This window comes from Dinoponera quadriceps, unplaced genomic scaffold (assembly GCF_001313825.1).
Source record: "Dinoponera quadriceps isolate SergipeBrazil2010 unplaced genomic scaffold, ASM131382v1 scaffold533, whole genome shotgun sequence".
Taxonomy (NCBI): domain Eukaryota; kingdom Metazoa; phylum Arthropoda; class Insecta; order Hymenoptera; family Formicidae; genus Dinoponera; species Dinoponera quadriceps.
The window spans coordinates 449,978-474,219 of NW_014554780.1; the positions used below are offsets into that span (position 1 = coordinate 449,978).

General features: G+C 47.0%; 1 protein-coding gene across 5 annotated transcripts in view; it reads left to right on the forward strand.

Moving 5' to 3' along the window:
- LOC106741794 (LIM domain and actin-binding protein 1) overlaps positions 1-24,242 on the forward strand; it is a 43,262-nt gene that overhangs the window by 17,313 nt on the left and 1,707 nt on the right. For 2 of the 5 annotated variants that reach the window (XM_014614112.1, XM_014614114.1), the window contains 11 exons: positions 3,182-3,277; positions 3,534-3,768; positions 5,315-5,386; positions 7,221-7,386; positions 8,096-8,205; positions 8,845-9,020; positions 9,268-9,481; positions 10,392-10,513; positions 11,112-11,288; positions 18,346-18,660; positions 19,102-19,353. In XM_014614112.1, coding sequence (XP_014469598.1) covers positions 3,182-3,277; positions 3,534-3,768; positions 5,315-5,386; positions 7,221-7,386; positions 8,096-8,205; positions 8,845-9,020; positions 9,268-9,481; positions 10,392-10,513; positions 11,112-11,288; positions 18,346-18,660; positions 19,102-19,353 — 1,935 coding nt within the window. Of the gene's footprint in view, positions 1-3,181; positions 3,278-3,533; positions 3,769-5,314; positions 5,387-7,220; positions 7,387-8,095; positions 8,206-8,844; positions 9,021-9,267; positions 9,482-10,391; positions 10,514-11,111; positions 11,289-18,345; positions 18,661-19,101; positions 19,354-21,124; positions 22,431-24,242 lie in introns of those variants that run through there. The other 3 variants (XM_014614116.1, XM_014614115.1, XM_014614113.1) reach the window with 3 other exon arrangements.

The following is a 24,242-nucleotide window of genomic DNA, read 5'->3' on the forward strand; positions in this document are numbered from 1 at the left end:
AATAGTACGCATGATCGACGGATTATTGCATACAGACGTATCGAATGACTCAATGAAAAAGTCCACAAAATCAGAGAACATGTACGCGCTATTATGCGACATGGAAAAGAGGGCAAAAGTCTTGCTTCAAAAGTCCAAGTGAAACATTAAGTTTAATAAGTTCCAGTATAATTGGACAGTCAATAAGATGATGAAAGATGTAATAACTATTTACAAATGCCAGGCTCTTATTGGCCTCCGTCAATTAAGGATCAAATCTTTAAGATCTGCAAGATCCCGAGATTTCTCAGTCATGTCTAAATCGCGTGAAACGATGTTCGAGAAACAACGGCCCAAACAAACTTTTACCGTGCCGCGATCTAACGAGTTTTGCTCTCCCGGGTGCGGGTTATCCGAAAATCTCGCGGTCGATGTCAGATAAGAAAACATATTCCCGCTGTTCCAATTAAAAGGGAAAGGCGCGATTCGGTAACCGGATCGTTAACTCGCGGCATAAAGGTGTCTCGCGTTAACGGTGCGTTTGCGCCGAAAGATCGACAGTATCATTTCCGTTAAGCGTTCACGATCGTATCGCGCCGCCGAAGAAAGCGTTATCCCTCTGACGATAAGTCAAAACGAAAAGCAATCTCGCGCCCGGCGAAGAGAGGAAAAGGGAGGTTCGTGATGCGGAATGATCGCCCGATATACGATTCGCCGCTGAATAATTCCACGCTACCGCCAATGTTGTCCTTTGTCGTTCGTTTTGTTCACCCCCCCCCTCCCCCCTCTCCCCCCGTCGTCGTCCGATGCAGCAGTCGGCGAGGTTTCGCGCTCAGGCGATTTAAACGCCTCGCACGTACGCCCCGGCGACCTACAAGTCGCGTACTTTCCTCTTTATCCGCGGCTATATAATCGGAACCCGGAGATTAAAGAGAAATAACTTCCCGGGCGCACAACGTCGAAGCCCGAAAACAATTAAGAACGGCCGATACGGGGAAAGAAATAATTGGAAATTCTCCGGCGGCATTGAACCCTTCGGCCGAATTACCAGCCAAATAGGACACGGTGAGTTGCGTTTAAAGAGCTATAAAACATTACCATTCGCGAGGCCATTGACTAAATTCGAGTTTTTTTTCCCAGTAACTTAAAACTCGATTTTCTATAAATGCACGATCAAACATTGGAGTAAAAAAGTTGCACTTTATCCTAGAATTTGGTCAACTTCTCTCTCCTTTCACGGTTTTTCAGATATGGAATTTAGAAAATCACACAGGCTCGATATGACTCTGTTTGCGGTGCGAGCGACTTTTCGGAAGTGTGGTCGAAGGGTTAAAGAAAAGTATTCGTAACTTCTGTTGCGGAGAAGATCGCATGCGACAATGCGGAGTAGAACAAATATCCACGCATGTCGCGCCTTTACGCGCGAAAATGCCTCCCGACGTTGTTTCGTCGCGAGGACGCGTAGTAATGCCTGCGTTTTATCGCGCGCACAGCGAAGAAACGTGTGCTCGGGGGGAGGGGGAAAAAATTAATATTCTCGGACGTAGATATTAGCGAAGTCTGCGAGCGGACGACCACCTCCGTCGACGTCGTTGTCTTCATCGTCGTCAGCCGCGCGAAGCGGATCTACCCGCAAATTACGGCATTGAAATATCCGGCCGCGCTGACGACACCACGCGGAATGTCGCGAGCCCACTCACTGCTGCATCCCCGACTGAGTTTTACTCCGAGAACATCATATCGTCCTCGCCTCTCTAAAGTGCAATCAGTGTGTTATCACCGAGAAGCAGTCAGTAGTCACTAACGATCGTAGTTACAAAACTGCAAATCGGTAAAATTTCGCCACGGAAGTCTCAACAACAGCGACTGCTTCCATCGGAGAAAACTAACTGCAGAAACGGTGAAACGAGATATTATTTCATTACTTCTTTTTTTATTATCTTAATCCCCACTCTTAAGGTATTGTCAGTGATTTTCCCTGAAATATTCTTCATTACGTTTAATTGATTTATCCCCCGTATACCCCGAGTGAAAATTTTATTCCTACATTAAGTCTACTTAATTCTACGTTAAGTCTTCTAATGGAGAAGACGGGAATATTCTCCCATTAATATCCTCAAAGAGCTTCCACTAGAAATCAACGAATACTCACTGGTTATCGGTAGAGTACCGGCCGATAGATTTCACTGGTTCAATTAGTGACAATTCCACTGATTACAACTTAAGAGAGCTCCTCCTCGTCGTCGTCCCCCTCCTTTTGCTACCAACCCTTTGCCCCGTCCGTCCGTCGGACCATCCGACCACGTTTTACAACCACGAATACGATACTAACCCGCGACCCGTTTCTTCTCTTTGTTGTTTCGACGCTACTACCCATATCCGGCATGCGAAACTTTAATTGACAATCTGAAAACCGACCTCGGGACAGAGGGCTTCCTACTGTAGTTTGGCAAGCTTGTCGAGCGAGGGTAAGGACAAGGAGCGGGTGTGCGTGAGGCCGAAGCTCGAGGTAAGAACACGACGGCTCGCGATTCGTACAGAGGTTTGACTTGGCCCCCGTGTTTACGTGATCGCCTTAGCTGCTTCTTAGAAAGAGAGAGATACCATTTACGTATGTGCGTGCTTCTTCGCTTTCTTAGCCTGCCGATTGATTCGCTCGCTTTTTCAGACCTTTGTACGATCTCTTCGGAGAGTGAACGGCCACCCTCGCGCGCAAGCGGAAAGATCCAGGCGTATCATTGAACTGTGCTTCTTAACAATTGTAATTGTGTTTCCTTCCAATTGTTCAATAGCCGTGACTTAACCAAACCGTACTTTTTGATAATTATTTACATAAATAATGTTATCGGAAAACGTAGCGTCCATTATTTCGCATTCGAGAGAGCTCCGCAACGATTTCATCGATTCCGCGAGAGTGCGATCTTCGTTTGCGCACGACGCGGTGGCTCTTCGAATTCGCTTTATACTTCTTTCCCCTTCGCCCGATAACCACCTTTTTCCATCTTGCATTGTTCTTTATTCGAGAAATAGCGAGGGGATGCGAAAGTGAGAATTTTTCTGCTCTGTTAAGTGAGATTAGAAGAGGGCAAAATGTTTGCCTGCGGAACGTTCTTCGTGTTCCTCCTTCCTTCCTTTCTCATTCTAGCCCCTCGACTCTCGTGGTCGCCTATTTACTTGACACTTGCGCCATTTGTACTTGCAGAAATCGAGCTTCAACAAATTCGACGCTCTCACCAAGAAGACTGTTCTGCACGTGCGCTCGGTCGATGCCGGAAAGGTGCAACAACAGCTGAACGCCGTAAGTTCTCTCTTTCTCTCATATGTAAATCACACACGGCAACTTGCAATTAATGCCGAAGTAAGTGAATCCGACACGATTCGCTTGCGATTACGGACGTTTCAATTTTACCTAAGTTAAAGCCGCGTTTCAACTGAAGCTATCCGACAAACCCGGCGCATCACCTGTGCCGTCGGCTCCTTCCGACAAGAGACGCGGCATAGAAAGCGAGAGCCGGGCGAGCGTTAATTAATTGGCGCTTTTGCGCGTGCTGCAGGTGGGTCAGAACGGCGAGGCGAACACGAATTGTCGCAGCTGCGGCAAGGTCGTGTTCCAAATGGAGCAGACAAAGGCTGAGGGTCTGGTCTGGCACAAGAATTGCTTCCGGTGCGTGCAGTGCAGCAAGCAGCTTAACGTGGACAATTACGAGAGCCACGAGAGCACGCTCTACTGTAAGCCACACTTCAAGGAGCTCTTCCAACCGAAACCGGTCGAAGAGTCCGACCAGCCCGGTAAGATGATTACCGTCCACCAGCGCGCAATACTGTATATACCGGCGCTCGCCGTGCCGAGCCGCGCACTGACCGCTAATCTACTTTAAACGGCTCGTCTTTACGAATCACTCGTTAAATCTTGACTCGAATATTTAGCGAGCGACGTCGATATCGGCGTCCGTAGAGCTCTTAGAGCGCTAATCTCGCCGGGAAACGAACGAGGCAGGATAAATTCGCGCGAGGGTATGAAGGGAACCGTAAACCGCGAATACGCTTCGGCGGCGAGAGAAGAGGCGAAGCGCGTTCGCCGGTGATCGACCGCAGCAGCGGCGCGCGATTAGCGCGACCCGACTGATTAACTCCAGCCGCGTTCTTCGATCGTACGAATCTGCACGTATCTCGTTTTACTACACTGAGAGAGAGAGAGAGAGAGAGAAAGATGGTCGATCTCACTACAAATTATAGTAGTTTTCGGCGTCAATCATATTTTTTTGCCGATGTTCCTATGAAAAGGTAGTAGCGGCAATATGCATATAAGGTTAATTATCGATGAGCAATCAGAGATGAAATGAGCGGGGCCGAGGAGATTCTACGATAAAGATGTAAAATTATGTAATTATATATGTCAGTTTCAAAGTGATGATTATTTACGGTGAAACCATGGTAAGATGGTGATTTATCGGCAATTTTGGTGAAATTCGTTGTTTTTTACAGTTTCACAATTGGACTGTATTCAGGTTTTTTATACTAATGCATAAGATTAAACATCATTCTTCATTATATTCCCATCAAATGTACATTTGTAATGATCTTTGAAGTGTCTTTCAGATGAAAGAAAACCATTTACAATCCTTTCAGAGTATTAAAATTTCCCTTCGGAGTATTAAAATTTCTTAAAATATTACTAAACGCACATTTTGTACAATTCTTACCGTCGGATTCAGTTATTCTCATCTCTAGTCCATATACACGGCCATTATAAAGCAATATTTTCTTCGTGTAGCACGAACGAAAGTGTAATTCGCGCAGCCACTGAATGGTTGACAAATTGTTTGGTTCGGATCCAGTCCGAGTCGGTCCACATTCGGCTAATCGACAACATTACAGCAGCGCCTACTGGAAAAACCGAGTTTCCCGAGCACGACGACGGCTTCGCTATGCAATTATAATTACGACGATATATTTTTTCTCAGTGTATGAAAGCGGGTGATACCGGTAATCCCACGTTCCGCGGGAGCGCGAAAGACCTGCGCTATGTCGAGTCACGAGCGATCGATGGCACCGCGTTCTCAATGTAGACATGTAACATTGTCTAATGAAGAGCCAACGGGAGATCCGAGCGTAGATCAACGCGCGTCGGCACGCAACTCGGGATCGCCTGTGGGGCCGTCGTCGGAGGACCCACTTTGTTAGAGCTTTTAGCGCGGAGGCGAAAATTACAGTTCTCCTCTTTCCCACCCGTGTAATTACGCGTAAGCGCGCGCGCGCCTCGCTCGTCGAGAGAGATAGAGAGGAAAAGAGGTGATCGTTAATGCGACAAAGAGTTGTCTTGTGAACTCCGCAGTGCGACCTCGAAAGCCGGAGCTGATCATACGGGAGAACGAGCCGAAAGAGCTGCCGCCCGACGTGGTCAGAGGTAACGTCGTGCGACGTTGGCTGTGTGTGGTTTCCGCATGGAACGCAATTCCCACGGGGGAGCCCCGTTCCTAACTTGCTCTCTGTGTGTGTGTGCGCGTGTCCGTTTGGAGAGTGGCTTTTTAACCGTCGATCATTACTACCCGCCGATCGCGTATTAAATCATGTGTCGCCCGCATTAACGGACCGATTGTAACAGTAACAACGCATTTGCGCGATTCGCACGCGAACCGTTATTACGTTATAAACGTCTGTTCATTCGTTTGTTCGCTCGGTCGGTCGGTTATGCCTTATTTGACGAGCGACGAGAGAGGCGAGCGCGATCGTTCGGCCGCGCTTTTAATTGCGATTATACATTCTACGAATTGCGCGTGTGAATGTTCCAGCCGCGCCTCGGGAATTGAACGGGTCGCGGTCTAACGTATCGCGCGCTTATTCGGACTCGCCTAAGCCGATCGATCCAATTTTCCGGGTTAGAGTTAGAGCTCGTTTCTCGTGTGTGTGTGTGTGTGTGTGTGTGTGTGTGTGTGCACGACGGAACGCGAGACACGGAGATCTTTGTGCTGCTCGGTAACAATACTATCAGTTTTCCATATGTGTGTGCGTGAAATTTCCATGATTTACCCGACATATTGATACGCTATGTTTGACTTAACGCAAGCTTCTTCATCTCTCGCTTCGTGTTACTCGGTGCAGAAAAATTTCGGGGAGCTCTATCGATTGAGCCGGGAACGATAATATTTTTCAATTCAGCGCGAAACGAAGCGGCACGCGCGCGTTAAAATTTAGATTCAACAAGATTCGCGAATCTGGCTGTTAGTTAAATACACAGAATAAAGCGTTGGATTCGAGTAAATAGTTAAATAAATTAAGTGGATCACTTTAATACTTCTTAGAAAATCTCTGCTTGAATTGATATAAAATCATATTTATTTGATTCAAGTGAAATACTTACTAAGGGGTGTGGGAATCATTATTTACTTGAATCTAGCACTTTTTTTCCGTACACCAGAGAGCGATATGTACAATTTTGTTTTCACTTGCGCCGGTAAGTGCACTGAGGAACCTGTTGACTCAAACTAAATTCTTGTTTGGATATAAATCAACAAATATTGTGGTTATAAGAACCAGAATTTCGTTATCTGAAACGAAATGTTGCTTCTACATCATAATGTGCTTATAAGTCTGCTTAATTCCACATTGAGTCTTCAAGTGGAGAAAACGGAAATAACTTGCCATTTGTAGTACCAATAGGAACCCAAAGAAGACTTTTGAAGACTCAACGTAGAACGAAAATTTCGACTCGGACTTTGGTTCAGAGAATCAAACCTCAGCTTTCATAACCAAAACATAGCTTGAGTCGACCAAGTGAGTGGATTTCTCAGTTTCGTCTATCCGCGATACCACCGGTAATTCCGGCGGAGTCAACAAGCGGACGGTAATATCTCGGTTGCGAGCACGCGACATCGACGAGCGGAAACGCGGAAAGCGCGAGGAGCCGCAACGCAACCGTTTGAAACCGAACGCTGTGGCGCGCGTTTGACTATCCGGACGCTGTCGTATCCGAGCGACGATCGGCCGAGCAACTCTCTCTCCCCGACACGGTCCTCGAACTTTCGACATGAGTCTCTTCGGCGCTTTTTAGAATTCTGTGTCGTGTGCAACTTCGCCTACACGCCACTCCCTCCGCGAATCCGTCGCGCCCGAACGGCGGTCTAACAAATTTATCGGAGAGAGAGTGTGTGTGTGCTGAAATGTTTGAACGGTGACGACGAGAGAGAGGGAGAGCATCATAGGAGACGTGTAAGGAGATATCCTTTCTCTCTGAATTTCAGCTTCCGACAAGCCCGATCTGGGACTCGAGGAGCTCTCGAGTCTGAACGTGAAGTCGCGCTTCCAGGTCTTCGAGAAAGCCAGCACGGAGAACGCCAATGAGATCGAGAGGTCGCCGTCGCAGATCGCCGTCAAGAGGTCGCCCAGCATCCTCAGCAAACTGGCCAAGTGAGCGCGATCGAATTTGTACACCCGGCCGGATATTTTTGCGCAAGCCCCTTTTGCCCACGCCTGGACTGTTATTTCGCGTTATAACGTGAATACCAAGCTGCAATTCAAGTCTCTCGACCATGCAGGAGAGGAGCCTTTCCCCGCGCGAGCGACGATAATTCTAAACCCGCGATATCTTGCCGTGACACGGATCCGTTTCTGCAGAATGCACACAATGATGAGTCTGTATTTCCGACGGAGTTAACGTTTCTCTCTCCGGCGACGAAGCTCGCGAGGCTCGTCGTTTTCGTACAAAGAGTCGGAGAGCAGCAGCGCTGGGCATTAGTGGGAAATTATTCGTAGGAGCGAATCGAGTAATCGGGAAGAATTAGACGGGAAGCCATTACTGTATTATCGATGACGATCGCTCGCAACTACGCTTATTGAAGGCTTCTTAAAAATCTTCGACTCTATTTCTCGGGATTATTCCAACGCAGAATGGATGTCTCGTCGCGTCGGAAATTCACATCAGCTCGCTTCACCGCGCGGTACATTTAATATTAGTGACATATATATTCGGTATTCGGCAGTCAGCAGTTTTCATTCCGTAACGTGAAACCCACGAGGAAAAACGCGAACATGCTCACAACGATCGTGACGGAGTCGTACGTGGCGATAGTCTCTCGTACGATACGCCTGTAACCGTTGTTCACGTTCTCTCATACAGATTCCAGGCCAAAGGTATGGACATTGGCGTGGCAGACGAGTCTCTCAATGGCATACCCTACGAGGAATCCAGCGAAAGCGAAGAGGAGGTGGAAACGGAGGAAACCGAAGGTAGGGTACATAATTGAAGGAATTGTTGGAATTTTAAGAGAGAAAAGGACGCGAGATAAAAATGTTGTAGCATACCGAATCCGGTGGATCGATGAAAGATCGCACGGGGAAAAAGATTTCCTTGGATTTAGTACGCGTGTTTGTTTAACGCACAGACGAAATCATTTAATGTCAAATGTCGTTTTGTTCGGACGAAAATGCTGTTGTTTTACTAAAGTAGATAAACTATGTTATTCGATAGAAAAAAAAAAAAAAAAAAAAAAAGTATTATCATAAAGGAAATAATATTCTGTTCTTAATAAAAAAATTACTTCATTATATATTAAATATTGTTCCGCTGAAATCAAGAGGTGAAAAAACAACTATCGTAATGTTTGGATGAGAATACAAAAGAAATGAGTTATTTGACGTGAAGATATTAATTGTTTAAGAAACCACACCGAATTCTCTTGATTGAATTAAACATTCCTTGATTTGCTCCACTCTAAAACGCAGGTTTGTTTCGATTAAAGAAATCTGATCAGATCCAAAAAGAAATCCTTCCCCCCGTGAGAGTTTCGCAAACTCGAAATTAAGAATTTCAATTTTTCTCACATCATGCATCGGAAGTGTATGTATATCCTTTTTTACGAATTTCAGAGGTGGAGACCGAGATTGTGAAGGCGAAACGCACGACTCGCGAGCGTCCGATCAGTTTCTCGAAGATGGACGACATCAAGAACCGTTGGGAGTCCACCAGCCAGCAGGGCAGGCGCGAGGTTCAGCGCGAGGCTAGGAAGGAAGAAATCGCAGGAATCCGCTCGCGACTGTTCATGGTAATCGGCTCGTTCTCTCCTACGCGGATCGTGTCGTAAAAATACGGTTTCCGGTGATTCGTCAAACGTAACGTACGAGCCGCTATCGAAGGACCCGGTCGCGCTACCTAAAAAGGTCTCTCTCTTTGGGTAGCATTGATCGTTGCACCGGTTCGCGTGATTTTTCCACGATTCCGCCTACCACGTCTCGCTGATCTACGTTATTAATCTACCCCTCCCCCTTTCCCTCTTTTTCTGCGATTCACAGGGTAAACAGGGTAAGATGAAAGAGATGTACCAGCAGGCGGTAGCCGGAAGCGACCGCGTCACGAAGATAAATGCGGCGGAGGAGATCCAGCATTCGACCCACGCTCGCTCCATCAAGGAAAGATTCGAACGAGGCGAACCGATCGCCACCTCGGACGACGAGATCGACAGCAAGCCGAAACCGGAGAAAGCCGACGAGGAGGTGATCGCGGCAGGTACGCATCGTGGCGCCGAAGTAATCGCGGATAATTCGCCAGTTCAAGAATTCGAGCTAATCGCCGATTAGCGGAGGCTCGGCGATCATTCCGAGCGGGAGAAACTTCCAGTCGCAACGACACGTGTCGTCACGTTTCGGAGACGGATAAGAAACCGCGTGAGCTAACTTTGGGAGCATCTAACGTTACATTCCATTCGCGACAAAAACTCGCGGGAGATCCCGTGGGTAACGTGTGAATACGAATACGGAGGCGATTAACAATTATCCGAAGCGAGGTAAAAATTGTCCGAGATGCTCGGGTTCTCGGGGCGGAGAAACTACGTCGGTCGCGAAAATCACGGTGTCACGTTCGGGAACGCGAGGCTGAGAAAAGAAATTATGCACCGAGAGAGCAGCTACTGCAAAATTTCATTCGCGATAAAGAGGAAAAAAAGAAAAAAATTACGCGCGAGATGCGTCCTTTCCAATTCGTGTTGCATTCTGACAACTAATAACTGTCACGCACAAGTTAAAATAATTATCTCTATTAAGCGGTTCCCGAATAAAAGAATCGGACAATTTTTAACGATGACTCTCAGTTATAGCGTGTCTGGTACAGCTGGCCTCGCGCCACTGCAAAACGTTCCCAAGAGGAACTCCGGAAGAAAGCAACCTAGTATCGCTCGCCCCAGTAGCGAGCGAGACATTCGCAGTAAAAACTCTCCGCAGAGCGGAGAATTGTGTTACGAGATCAGATTAATATTCAGCCGCCTTATGGGGGGCTTTTTCCGGTCCTCGACAGAGATAGATCATTATAACGTGTCGAACTACGCGGCAGGGTGAAAGTCACCGCGCGGCGGTGCTAATTGACATTTTAAAGTCGCACGTGATTTATGGAAATCTATGTTGGTCACACGCGGTGCACGCAGGTATCAGCAGGAAGTCGCGGTCGCTCTTTTTGGAATTGGACGCCTCCGCTGCGAAGACGGGCCGTCCAGTGACGCCGGTGCTTCCGAAGACGCCGACCGAGACCTCGCGGCGCGCACGAGACGTAAGTTCGACCTTTAGCACATTAGCCGATCCGCCAAGCCGCGCCAACGCTCGCGTCTGCGAAGAGAACAATTATCGAGGCTTGCTCGCGAAAAGTGTCGACGATTGCAATTGCGAATTTGCCAAAGTGAAATTGGAAAAAACCGATCGCCGAAAGTCGCCGAAATAAAACTTGAAAAAAGAATTTGAATTGGTTGATTTTATTTTATTTCTTTTCTGAATCATTAAAAATTATTTGAACTAGTTTATTTGCAAGAAATTAAATCAGAAAATTCACCCTAAAGTAGTCGTCAAAATCAAGTTTCCTTAGTACATGCGTTTGAAAACTTAAAAAATTTATTTAAACCAGTTTCTATTCAGAACGGAATTTTGACAAGTATCCTTTCATCGTTAGAAATGATTTCGCAATTTATCACGCAATATTATTCGCGCGACTCTCGTGTATTTGAAGCGATTTCAATGGAAAAAAAAAAAAAAAAAACTGAAACGAACTCTGTTCTCGAATAAGAGATGGTTAAGCGTGAGAAGGTTCTCACAGCAGAACGCAAACTTTGGTTGCGCTCCAGTAACGATAATCCTCGAAATATTTGCGAGAAAAGGCATTCATGGCTCGTCAAGTCTCAGACGACGTGGTGCGCAGCTCAGACACGACCGAGGAAGTCCACGTAGAAACATCCGACATTACGAACAAGTTCAAATTTTTCGAGTCCTACAAGGAACCGGAGAAACAGCGGAAGCAGTTTCGCATTACGCCGCCACGCGACGGACAAGTCAAGGTTCGATCCTTCGACTTTGTGTTGTCGTTGATTGATTGACCTTTCTGTATTAATCCGATCTAACAAGCGTGATATTGACTAATTAAACGATTTACCGCGCGATTCTCGAATTAATAGAACGCGTTTTTCTAGAGAGAACTGAAATAAAAGCCTAAAACGTGATCGATAAATCGATAGCGCGCGACAGATCTTTACTGGCCGAGCGAAAGGAATTCTCCAATTTTTAACGAGATAATTTCGACAACTTTCCTCCATTCGAGATAGCATCGTTCTTTCTCTCTCTCTTTCTCTCTTTGCATGCTTTGCTTTCCGTCATGGCTCGAATACAATGTTTATCAGCGAGCGACACTGTCGGTATAACTGATAAAATCCTTTTCAATTATCGGTGAAAAGCGCGACGACGTAAAGATCATATCTGAAGATACAATTAACGGCGAACGCGTAAACGTAAGACTGAATTCGCGTCGCCCAACCCACGGTATTGTTTTCCCGAAGAATAGCGTGATTACATTTACAATTAAGATAGGAGAAACGCTCGCGGTCAACTCGTGCCTGTCCGTTCCGCATTGCATCACGCAATTTAACCACTTGCAGTTTCATGAATGATTTTTGATTTCTTTGAGATTGATTCACTAACGTGGTTGTACCCCCCTCCCCCCTCTCCTTCCCACGTTACATAAGGCTCCTTGCACCAAATAACAATTAGCCGGCTCTTACACAGTAAAAAAAAATTTGGTGTTAAATTTAACACAATTTCACATGTCCCAAACGGTCCACACAAATTTTTGTGTTGATTTAACACAAGGTGAACATGTTGAAAAGTATTAAAAATATTCTGTCAAAAATTAACATTAAAATTAGCATCCATAATTCTGCCACACAGTAATTTGCTTTAATTAGAGATCTATTCTTAGCTCGTTGGGGAATCCACTTGACATCCGGGTCGTTCTCGATTTAGATCGGACGTGCACAGAGAAAAGCGCTTGATTCAAGTAAATAATTATTCCAAAATTTCTTAGCAAAAGATTTTGAAGAGCGACACGAAAAAAGACGTCGCCACCCCCGGGTGGACTCGAGAACCATCAACCTTTCGGTTAACAGCCGAACGCGCTAACCGATTGCGCCACGGAGGCTGTTGGGATTCTCCTTGGCAAATTTTTATTTGAATCAAGTATCAGTATTTGTGTTTGCCTGATCCAAGTGAAAGATTTACTCGATCCAAGTAAGATTTATTTAATCCAACTAGAATTTACTCAATCCTTTGTTACGAACTTGCAATCTAGCACTTTCTCACCGCGTACATCCTGTAATGTAATTTCGAGCGGAGTTCGGATTGATTTTCCGAAGATCGAAACGCAGGGCGGTGACACGAAAAGCGGATGGAACAATGCACGGGCCCTCCCACTCTCTCTCTCCACAATTACCTCGTGACATTTTCATCCAGCTCGATCGACTATCCCTATTTCCTAACTTTCTCGGCTAAAACAGACTCTTGGACAAAGAAAACCAACGACGAGGATTCTCAAAAATCTTATCTCCATCAACGATGCCTTCCCCCTCATATTTTCCTCGAGGAGGAAAGAGCGCCTTATCCGTCCGGAGGGTATCCCCGAGGGTAACCCACCTTGCCGACACTTCGAGGCCCCAGGATATCGATCATTTAGTTTCCCCTAGGGCGGAAGCGTGTAAAATGAAAATTCCGAGTGTTTTCAAATTAGAAAATTTACATTTTCACAAATTCACACTAGAGCAGAACATTCATGATCAATCCTCCTCCCCGGGGTGTCGTGAATCTTCTCCTCCAGCGTGAATTCGCGAGAAAGTAGTCGATTTTCTAATTTGAACAAATTCGACATTTTCACTTTTCACGTTTCCGCCCTGGAGAAAAGTTGCATGACCGAGAACTCGGGTTCGGCTCAAACGCCAAATCACTCTGCGAACAGTGACCCCCCTCTCCCCTCGTCACCGCCCGGCGGGGTATGGGACGCGTGTTTGCCGAATAATTATCGAGCCGCGATAACGACTCCGCTCGTTCGCTCGCTCGCAGCTTATAAAAGGCAGCGTGCATCGGCGGGCCGGCGGCAAATGCGCCACGGAGCGCGCGCGCACACAGTGGCAGAGAGTCGATTCCAACAAACCGGGCTGTCCTTGAACCCCTCCGGAGTGGTCAGCGCAGCAGCCATACTTTTACCGTTAGTATTCCTACATCCTTCCATTCGTGAAGAGGGAGCGAGCGAGGGAGCGGACGGAGCGTGCGTGCGAGCGAGCGAGCGAGCGAGCGAACGAGCGAACAGACCGGGCCCCGGGGAACTTAACTGAAGGAAGGCGCGCACACACCACCACCGTGCGGCGGGCACGTCGGGGCCCTCCCAGTAACTCACACACCGAGGGGAGGAGGCTCTCTCGTATCCTCTCCTCGTGTGAACGGCATAGCAACCGCCGAACCAGCAACAACCGGCTGTCGCGCCGCATATACGAACTTCTCACACGGGCAAGAGAGTCTCTCGAGAGACAGAGAAAGAGAGAGAGCGAACGCGCGCACTCGTGGAGTGGCGGAACACGGGGTACGCGTTCAGTTTGAGTGACGACGCGTCTCGATCCGTTTGCCGAGCGACGCCGAGGAGAGCGACTACTCGAAAGTATAAGCGCAAAGGTAATTAGGCTGTGCTGTTCACCGGTGCTCTCGCGTTTTCCGTTCGTCCTTACGTCTTCTTCACGGTGGATTCGCGATCGTAGATACGATTTTTCGCGGAGGAGCTTGCTTTTTTTTCCTTTCTTTCTCCCGGCTTTCTCGCGAGTTCCCGGCTGTCCGGGTGGGTGAGTGAGACGCGGCTCGGAGTTTGCGGAGACGACGCGGGAGACCCTCTGTCTTTCTCCGTCTTTCTAGGCTGACAGCTAATTAACGAGCCGGCGAATAGTACGCTCCGGGTAATAGCGCCGCGCGATCGCAATCGATTCACGTATTCACGCTGCGATCGATACTCGAGCTTGCCTTGGTCGAGGGTTCAGCTCGGTGGTTTGAGTGATGCTGGCGCATTGATTCGCGAAAAAGTAGCGCGGAAGAGCGCCTAGGTATTAGAAGGTAATTAATAGCCCGACGAGTGATCCGAGCTAATGGCGTTATCGCGTTCGATTTTGCGCGACGGCAAGGTGCAGAGGTGCTCCTCGAAGTATCGCGATTGACGATCCTGATTTTGGATCGGTGCAAAAGATTTTCGTCATTTTTCTGTTAGATTTTCGCTAGAAGTTTGGCCGCTGAAAGGAAAATTACAAGTCCTCGTTAGATGTCGAGAAAAATTCCGAGTCGATGTGTGTTGTCCATTTTACTCGTAAAAATTATTATTTTTGTCGAATATAACGCTGAGTCGACATATTGCTTAGATACACGGAGAAAATATTGTAATGAAAATTAGCACAAAATTTTATAATGCTGGAGCACACCGGAATTATAACGGAAATTATGGTGTACGATATACGCATTATTCTAAAAATTGCACATGATAATTTCGGTCATAATTTCCGGTAATTCTGGCCCAGTATTATAAAATTTCATGGTAATTTTTACTATAATATTTTCCAGGGGGCCATTAAATGAACAGTAGAAGACATATTCGAACACAGCGCGAAGGGCCGTAGCTGTAGTCGCTATTATTAGGCCCAACCATAGAATAAAGAAACCTAAGTAAAATAAAATTATTAATTAAGCAGAATTATACTAATTCTTCGAAATTGTATGATTTCGTTTTGTACTTTATCTCACGAACACGACGGGATCCTCTGCACCAACCTGTTAAAATAACATCGGAATCTCTCGGATTCGGGGCGAGGGAGAGAGGCTGTGCGCTTCAGCGTACTCAGGAAAGACGTGGAAATTAGAGAAACGAGACTTTCGAGTTGGAAAAAGTTGCCAACGCCGATTAATTGATGATGATAAATTAAACGCACATAAATCAGCCTTTATGAGCACCTTTTTCGAAATCTTTTTTTTCGCGTTAATGGTTCGCTCTGGCAACTCCGCTCGCGAGCTTCACAGACCGGAGGTCTTTTAACTTTGTCACACGCGACCATAAAAGTGTTTCCGCTGATGGCGAACGCGAAGGAAGGAACGGACGTCGCTCGGGGCGCAATCTCGTCGCGGCTTGATTTGCCGCTTGACGCGCCGGTCGGCGGAGGGATACCATAGCGTGTGATCAAATATCCTTTCTGGACTGGTGATTTTGCGGAATTCCGTTGCAAGTGCGCTCTCGTACCGCTCTTCTCCCGACACACCGTTTAACTCCGGCGCGAAGTCCGAGCTACGGCCGCGGCGAAAAAGTTACACGCGTCGCGCGAGCGTTACCTCCGCTTTTTTCCTCGTTTTTACCGTAATCTAACACGTTGCGTCTCTCGTCTCATCTAATCATTAATATAAATCTTCCCCCCCCCCTCCCCTGTCGATCTAACCTCGCCAATATCTTCCCATTTATAACATTAAAGAGAGTACAATATAAAATCTTTGAAGATTTAACGTAGAACTGAAATTTCGACTCGAGTTAACTCCCACAGCTAAAAACTAGCTATTCATGTAACAAAACTGAAATTTAGTCACTAGATCTAGTTTTTAAACCGTAGAAGTTAATTCTTACGACTATAGTCGTACACGGAAAAAAAGAATCAGCTCCCACAGCTAAAAACTAGGTCTGGTAACTAAACTTCAGTTATATTATAGACAGGCGGTTTTTAACTGTGAGAGTTAATTCTTTCTTTTTCCCACAGGAATTTTCTCGATTGCTAGTAACGCGACGACGACGACTCTTGCGTAACGTCGACAGAAATACCGCACGGCAATTATTGATTTTCAATTTCCCGCGGCTTTCGGCCGGAAAGCTTTCCGCTGGATTAATACAGATTGAATATCCATCCAGTGAGCCTCGGCGCCGCAGGATCATTCGGAGTTACTTTCCATCCTGCCAGCTTTTAAATGCGTATAAGTGATTAATTGGATGATACGACTAATGATCAAAGTATAATCGCGCATGATAGCCTCTTTTCGCTCCGTTTTATTATGTTTTATGTAAAATTATGGGCAGGCTACTTGTTCTAACTCTAATTAATTTAATTACTTCCTCCCGACCGAGTGCGGTACACTTGTTTCAACGACTTCCCCGACACTTCGTTTCTCTCGCTGCTCTCAAGACACAAGCAATTCTCTCTCGCACACAAACACACATCACACGCTTCTCGCATCCGAGTGATTTCAATGAGGAGCAAAGATCGAGATCGACGAGAGCGAAAGCAAGAAACGAATAGAGATTATCGCAAGTGACGACAATTGACCGCTCCGGAGTGCGTGCACCGCGCTCTTGAACCTGTCAATTTGCTATCGTTTAAACGTTAACCTTGATGCGGCCCGCAAACTTTTTGTCCTACCGAGTCGTCGATTTGTCGACGAACGAGCTTTCGCTCTTCATGCCCCGAGTGGCCCCTAAAATCGTCGCGATGGTGGTCCCTTAAAGTACCGCAAGTTTCGTCCAACTTTCGGGTCGTTCTGTGCGATCGGACTTTTGACTCATATGACCCGGTCAGGTTCAGGTGGGAACGTGCGTGCGGGCTTGCCGAGGACCGAATAGAATGCAAGATGAGAACCTCGTAGAGAAAGGGTAGAAAAGGGGCCCCGATTGGTACGTTAGAAACTCTTTGTGTCGCTACAGCGGTGCCCCATACGATGCTCTTTCGCAAGCATATGCTGTTGCACGGCGGCTTTTTCTCCAGCAAAATGAAACTTCTCGGAAGCACGATGATCCTTTCTGAAAGCTTACGCGTTTGCGCTCGATTTGTTCATATTTTTCCTTGGATATTATACGCGAACTAAACTGTCGCTTCTTTTGAAAAGTATGATTTCAGTAAATAAGATAACATCAAGCGAGACCTGACCGTTTTTCTTATTCTTCTGATTTTATCGTATTAGGATATTATATATTATAATATATATTTATTTTTATATATTTATATGTTTTTTTCACGCTCGCAACATGTTACTTTTGATTGGGAAGAAAAAAAATCCGCGTGCCTTCCCCGTGAGATTTATTATCGTACCACCCACACTTAGAACTCTTAGAGCTGACTCACGCCGGATACGGTTCGTCAAAAGGAAAAAGAAAACGTTTTGGTCGTCGATCTCCGGCTTACCTGGATCCCTGACGCATGATGATGCATCATGGCCCAGGCATTCGGTTTAAAATTATCGCGCGATACACGATGTGTATTCTTCCCGATCGTCTGTCCTTGCCATCTTATCGTGCAATCTACGAATTTTTCGGCAACGATCGCACGGACGAACAAATACGTCGGCGTACGTCATAAATATATTTGAGTCGCAATAATTTCGCGTTATCGCGTTATCGGCGCGTTTCGGCAGATTTCTTTGAAAGGCTCCGGGCAAATTGATTGAAACAAATGATATATAATTAATATACCAGAGATACGTAGAAACATTATGAATAATTAACGTTTTCGGATTAAAACATGCTCAATCGAGCAATTCGACTTCCCTCTCTCTTTTTCTCCTCCTTCAAATGAGAGATTATTTTCACGACGTAATTATTTCTTTTCATATATCAAGTATGAAATAAAAAGTTTTTAATATATTTATTATTAACTTTTAATTTAATTATATTAATATATTGCCAATTTCCGGGAAAGAAATGTACAACGTAAAAATAATTTTTAATATTTCCTCGTTCATACTCGTCAAACTACGAGGAAATCTGCTCCTCAAAAACGACACGGTATTAACAGACGCGTACAGTGAAAATAAAAATATATCGCAGAACTTGTCGGTTAGGAACGCACGCTTTTATCGGGAGGCTAACACATCTGCGAAAATAAGACTTTATCTGAAACGTTCATACATTATTGAGCCGGAATTTAGGAAGTAATTGATGTCCTTGAAATGAGTCGTCGAACTTTTAAGAGCGTACATATACCGAGTTGATATTATGTATGTGCGAGTTGCACACATTTTTTAATATCACATACATGAGTTGATATTGAAAATTTTCCTGGTGATTTACGGCAGATGGACTCCCCGGATCGCGAGATTTACCGCGATCCCGACGTGGTCAGAGCCGACGACAGGGTGGATGAGGTGGTGCACACAGACACCGCGAGGAAGATGTTGTCCATCTTCCGGCAGATGGAGGAGAACGCATGCAAGGAGGATTTGCCGGATGGCCCGAAGCCGTTGAAACGCTTCACACCGCCTCCCGAGGATAAGTTCGCCAAAGCGACCGCCTCGGACTCGGAGGAGGACGAAGATGAAGAAGGCGAGGAATCCGACGGTGACGACAGCAACGAGGAGAGAGATCCCAACTATGTTCGTGCTTCCGACAAGGTGTGTATTCGTACAGAGTTCGTTGGGTTCGGGTCGAACTCTCAGAACCGAGTTCGTCGACGATGATGATTGCTCCAGCTATCGAGTCGCAAAAATACTCCCCTCATTCCCTTCGGAAATTCGCCTTCTTCTCCGCAGCTTCGGCTCGTATATCATTTTCGAAAGTCCAAGCAAAGTAGGATACAGTATCCTGAGAAAGGCCGGGCCTGTGTTAAGGTTGATTCTCACTATCCGTCCGCCCAAAAAATGGATAGTAAAATTCAAGAGCTACTTTCTGAAATCGAGCCGAACTTCCATAGGCACATTCCGGTCTCGATAATTCGAAAAGTAGTTTCGCCTCCCTTCTGTTTTTCCCTCCCGAGCTCTCTCGGGGGGCGTTCCGTCGTCCTGTAATTTACGGCACTTTCTCTCCCCGTCCGACTCCGTGCGCACGCGTTGCAGGTGGAGGACGAGTTCCTGAAACAGGCGCAGAACGCGGCGCGCGCCAAGACCCTGCGCGCCAAATTCGAGCACTGGGAGGAGACCGACGGCAAAGTCAGCAATCACCATATCGCCGAGATGGAGATGGCCCAAGGCACAGGCGAGCAATCCAGCATAGAGTCCGCGAGCAGTCTGCGGGCCCGCTTCGAGTCCCTCGGCTCGCAGACCAACGAATCGCCGCGCACGCCGAAGGTCAAAGTCAATCGATTTGTGGTGAGTACGCCGTCTCGCCGAGCAATCGCACACATCTAGTCGTCGTCCCGAGCGTTCGTCGAGCGAACGTCAGAGAGACGCCGCTCCATCTGTCGTCCACGTAATCACCACACACCATTCGCCATTCTTCCCCCGCATCTTCCTCCGCGTCACTTCGCACACCATCCATTCCATCGATGATATTTCGCTCCGAGGCTCCTCGATATCGCCGTCTGTTCCGGGAGAGATTATCGATTTTGGAGAACGTCGCTTCGAGCCCACCCGGTTCTGTTCTTTTTTCTCTCTTTTTTTTCTTCTTCGCGAAATGTCCGTATATGGCTGGTTGACTTAAGCGCGCTATGCTATGTCAGGGAATTTACAGAAGCGACGAGCGCGTCACGCTCATGAATCTCTTTCGCGCCTATGAACGGAACCCGGCATCATGAAGTATGCGCATGGTGTGATTTTCTGCCTGCTTACGCGTTCTCTCAACTTACACGTTGAAGTCATCACAAGTGTGTTTTATTTATCGGACCGGTGCTCGCGTATCGCGTCGTAATGTCGGAGAACGTTCTCGGGGAAGTGTCTTGTGTTCGGAGCGACCGATCTTAAGTGTGTGCCCCCAACGACGTTTCGACGCGATCCGAGCACTGCTCTCGCTCGAAAGCACGACTGATTTTGATCTTATGTATACCGTTTTATTAACACAAAAGGTTCGGTATTGCATTTTCCTATCGATGATGTATCGGATCGGTCCGAAAGTTCGGTTCGCCTTTCTTCGACCAAATTTAATTTTATTGCGTCAGATTAAAGAAACAGGAAAAAAAGTTATTCGTCTGTCAAGTCTATCACCGTCTCTGCCTTGTGTGATCTCGCGTCAACTTCCAGCAGTGACTTCCTGTACCTTCGTCGTGAAAAAAAATGGCCGATTTACCATCGAAGGCCGAAAATCGAACCGAACTTTCGACGACGAAGGATAAACGTTGTTTACGACAATTCCACGTGAATTGTCCGTAATGTTACGAATTTCCCGAATACAGTTACGTCCGTCTATGCTCGCCACTTTGATTTCTTACGTATTATATATAGCTTCCGTACGCGAAAGAACAGCCTTCTTTATCGTTTTCTTTAATGATACAACGTCGCAATTAATGTTAAGGTATATCATATGTAGCTTGTATAACGTATTGGCGAATATATATTAATATCTGGCTGACGTATGTTCACTAAGCTACTTTTTGGTTTGCAAGTTTAATTTCAAACATTCGCAATGGCACACTGGCGAAGAGGCCTGCATTCGCAGCTCACTCGACGGTGCAACGTGCTGGCGATGCGGAGTTAACTCGTTTCCTCGCTCGCATGAGACAAGCGTATACACACACACACACATCACACACATGTCGCGCGTACCAATCCGGCAGACGACGGAAACGAGAAGCGTCCGAATTAATTCATCACGAAATTTACACGGTCGAACAAAAGAGATCCCGCAAGATAGAGCGGCAGAAGCGCCAGCAGCAGCACCGACGGTGTGACCGCCACTTTTTCGTTTCCTCCGTTGTTATTGTTATCGAGCATGATCTCAGTGTGATTTGATTTCTCAACTTGATGTTGTCGTTCTGCCTTCCCGTTTGGAATCCGAGTCTCCTGCCTGAATCTGAGGCCGCTCTCTGGCCGAATATCCTTCCCGCTTGCCGTCGTGTGGTAATACATATATCGTAAAGAGAAACAATGTCAATCGCAAGCACCAGCAATATCAAGTGTTCTTCTCTCTTTTTGTGACGCGGAGCAGTAAAGGAGACCGGAGGATATGCGCCTGGATTAAATCGCATGCGAGGAGGAGGAGGGAGAGGAAGTAGGGGAGGAGGTGAAGGAGGAAGAGGAGGAGGAGAATCGATGGAGGAAGAAAGCGTCGTTGGGACAACCGCGGTGGAAAACCAGTTTCTTTCTTTCTTTTTTCCTTTTTCGTTTTCGTCAATCTGGCGCGTTACGCAATAACGGCAATAACGTCCGGCCGTCGTCGATCGCACGACAACGACCTTACCGATTTTCTTATTAGGATTGCTTTCTCAACAACTGAGCCTTACGTTCGTAGAGTAAATCTCGAGCCCTCGTATATAAGAATGTACCATATGTCATGTGTTATATAATATATTACCTTACACCACGAAAGAGAGAGAGAGAGAGAGAGAGAGAGTTGGCGCGTGGTGGTGGCGATCTGTCGAGCGTTTTGTCCGGCTACCGATGGAGAAGGAAGAGACACGTCGCGACGAGAGGAAAGAATTCGGAGACGAGCGGCTGTACATCAATGTGACGGGGGCAATAACGCGTGTGTTCGACCCGCAGCTAGCGTGAGACTCATCGCCGAGAACACGAGATCGCAAGAGCACGCGAGAAATTCAGCGCGTATTTATTCGCAGGCCCGACCGTCCTGTCAATCCTGATTTATCTTCTTCTAAATCTCTACGAGCGAGAGACGAGATAGAGAGAGAGAGAGAGAGAAAGAGAGAGGTGGATACGTAGATTTCCGCTCTGCCGGTGAGCAGCCGCGCGAGTGCGCTTCCTCCGCTCGCAGAAACGCTCGACTTATCCTCACACGCGCACGCACACGTGTCCGGGAGAAAAAGAGAGAACCGTATTGTTCTACTAATTTACTTAATGTATAAAAGACGAGCGCCCATCCGCGTTGCGCGTCGTACGATGCCCTCGCACGATCGTCACCGCAAGGAGGACTCCTCTTCTGAAGTAATCATGCACGACCGCGCGAGGTCCCTGAGTAAGACGCGCTCCGATGGACCCGCTGCTCCCGACCGATGAGACTCGTAACGATGCGCATTCGATCTTCCCCGTCACTATCGAGACGCCGACTAACTCCGGAAGGAACGTTTCTCAAAAACGCTGGTCAAACGAAACTCTGAGCCGCGCGCGTAACCGCGCGTGATCTACATAGCAATTATTTTTATAATATTTCCGACTCCTCTCCGAGAATCGAGAGAAATGTAACGTTTCCGCGAGGTGCCAAACTTTTCATCGAGTACTCGTGCGAAGATCTCTTCCTATAGCTGTGTGTTCATTTCTGACTGATAAAAAAAAAAAAAGGAACAAACGTCCGCATCGTTACGATCTTTTCGTCCGCGTGTACTGCTTTAGGTTTCTGACTTTCGGATATTAAGTGCCAAGTTTTTCGTCGAGAGTTGAATGAGGAGTGAAAGAGAGAAAGAGAGACAAAACGAGTGAGAGAGTGTACGAGCGAGCGCGCGCGCGAGAGAGAGAGAGAGAGAGAAAGCAAGTGCGTGAGAGAGTGAGAGTGAGAGAGAAAGCGACGAATGAGAGAAAGAGAGAGAGAGAGAGAGAGAGAGAGAAGCGAGAGATGACGGATGACGCTTCCCCAGATCGACTTTACGTGCGAGACAGGGGCCTGAACGAGGAATTATCGTCTGGTAGAGGCAATCACCGGGGCACGAGGGTGCCGCCACTGAAGGTGCACCCCCACTAGCGCGTAGGGACCGTAGCCATTTCGATCGCTTTTACAAATTTCGAATCTTTTTACAGCTTGACGCGGTAGCTATATCACGGTAGATTTTTATACCCGTCTGTCCGTTGACGACGGATACTGGTTTCTTTCGGGGACGGAAAACGAAAGGATCGGATTTCCGAGACCTCCCGCAAAAAGAGGGAGTGGTCTCTCGATAATAACTCACGTCGCTCGCACCCGCTCTCGCGCGATCCGGTCGATCTGATTGTCCGAGGAAATAATTAACAACACTTTGCACACACCTGTTACCAACATCCACGCACACACACACATACACTCGTGCAGCACGACAAACTGCGACGAGATCTGTCTCACATCACGAAGTGCACGTTTTACGATCTTATTCGCACTATATATAGGTGTCTAAATACGATGTGTGTCATCTCTCCGGACAAAGAGAGATGATGCGCGCACACGTCTCCGTCAAGGTGTCTTTCCTCGTGTTCGCGTTTCGTACGTTGCGAACCCTTCGCCGTTCGCCGCCGGATCGCGCGGGAAGCCGGGCCGCTCCTCGTCGTGACTTTTTGAGCCGTCGACGCTATCACGTGCGAACGGTATCGTCGTAACACATAAGGCGTGCACGGAATAACGCCCGTATATCGCGATATACTTTGTATACTTCGGCGGAAAGAGGGCGCACGAGAGTGCGTGCGTGCGATTTTAGAATGAGACGAGGGATCGGAGAAGTCTCGCGGAAGGAGTCCCGAGTCTCGGTGGATCTTTTTAGAGGCGTTGTTCGAATTTTTTAGACGTATATACCGACGGACACTAGTAGAGAGAAGGAGGGAGAGAGAGAGAGAGAGAGAGAGATCGAGAGAATTGTGTATATTGTCGACCGCGTGGAGGTGTTCTTTCTTTCTGTTGTTCTTTTTTTTCCTTTTCTTTCCTCCTCTTTTCCCCGTTCGTGCAATATAATTAACGAATGACTCTCGGCGCGAGCGCGCGCCGAGTCGCGAAAACATAACACGTTTCTCGAAAGTCGTGAGAGACGCGCTCACATAAATCGATGAAGAAAGCGCCTAAAAACTAGTCTCGATATCAAGCGCAGAATCAAGCCCAGGTTAATCGGGGGCTGACACGATTGAGGGACAAACTCGCGTGACAATTGCAAGTCCTTGTTACGGCCTCTCGAAAGTCTTCTGATTTGTATAGCATAGCTAGCGATAATAATCTCTCCATCACTAGTTTATCTGAGATTTTACTGCGTCCTTTAAACGTATCATTTTTATCGATGTATAACGATGGATCTTGTTCTGTTCATCTCTTTCACGTGTAACATTTATTACGATAATATACAAAAATAGATCAATAAAAAGAGGTGCTAAGTCTGTCTGCGAGAGAGTTGAAGCATGGCTGTGACGGGGGGGGGGGGGGG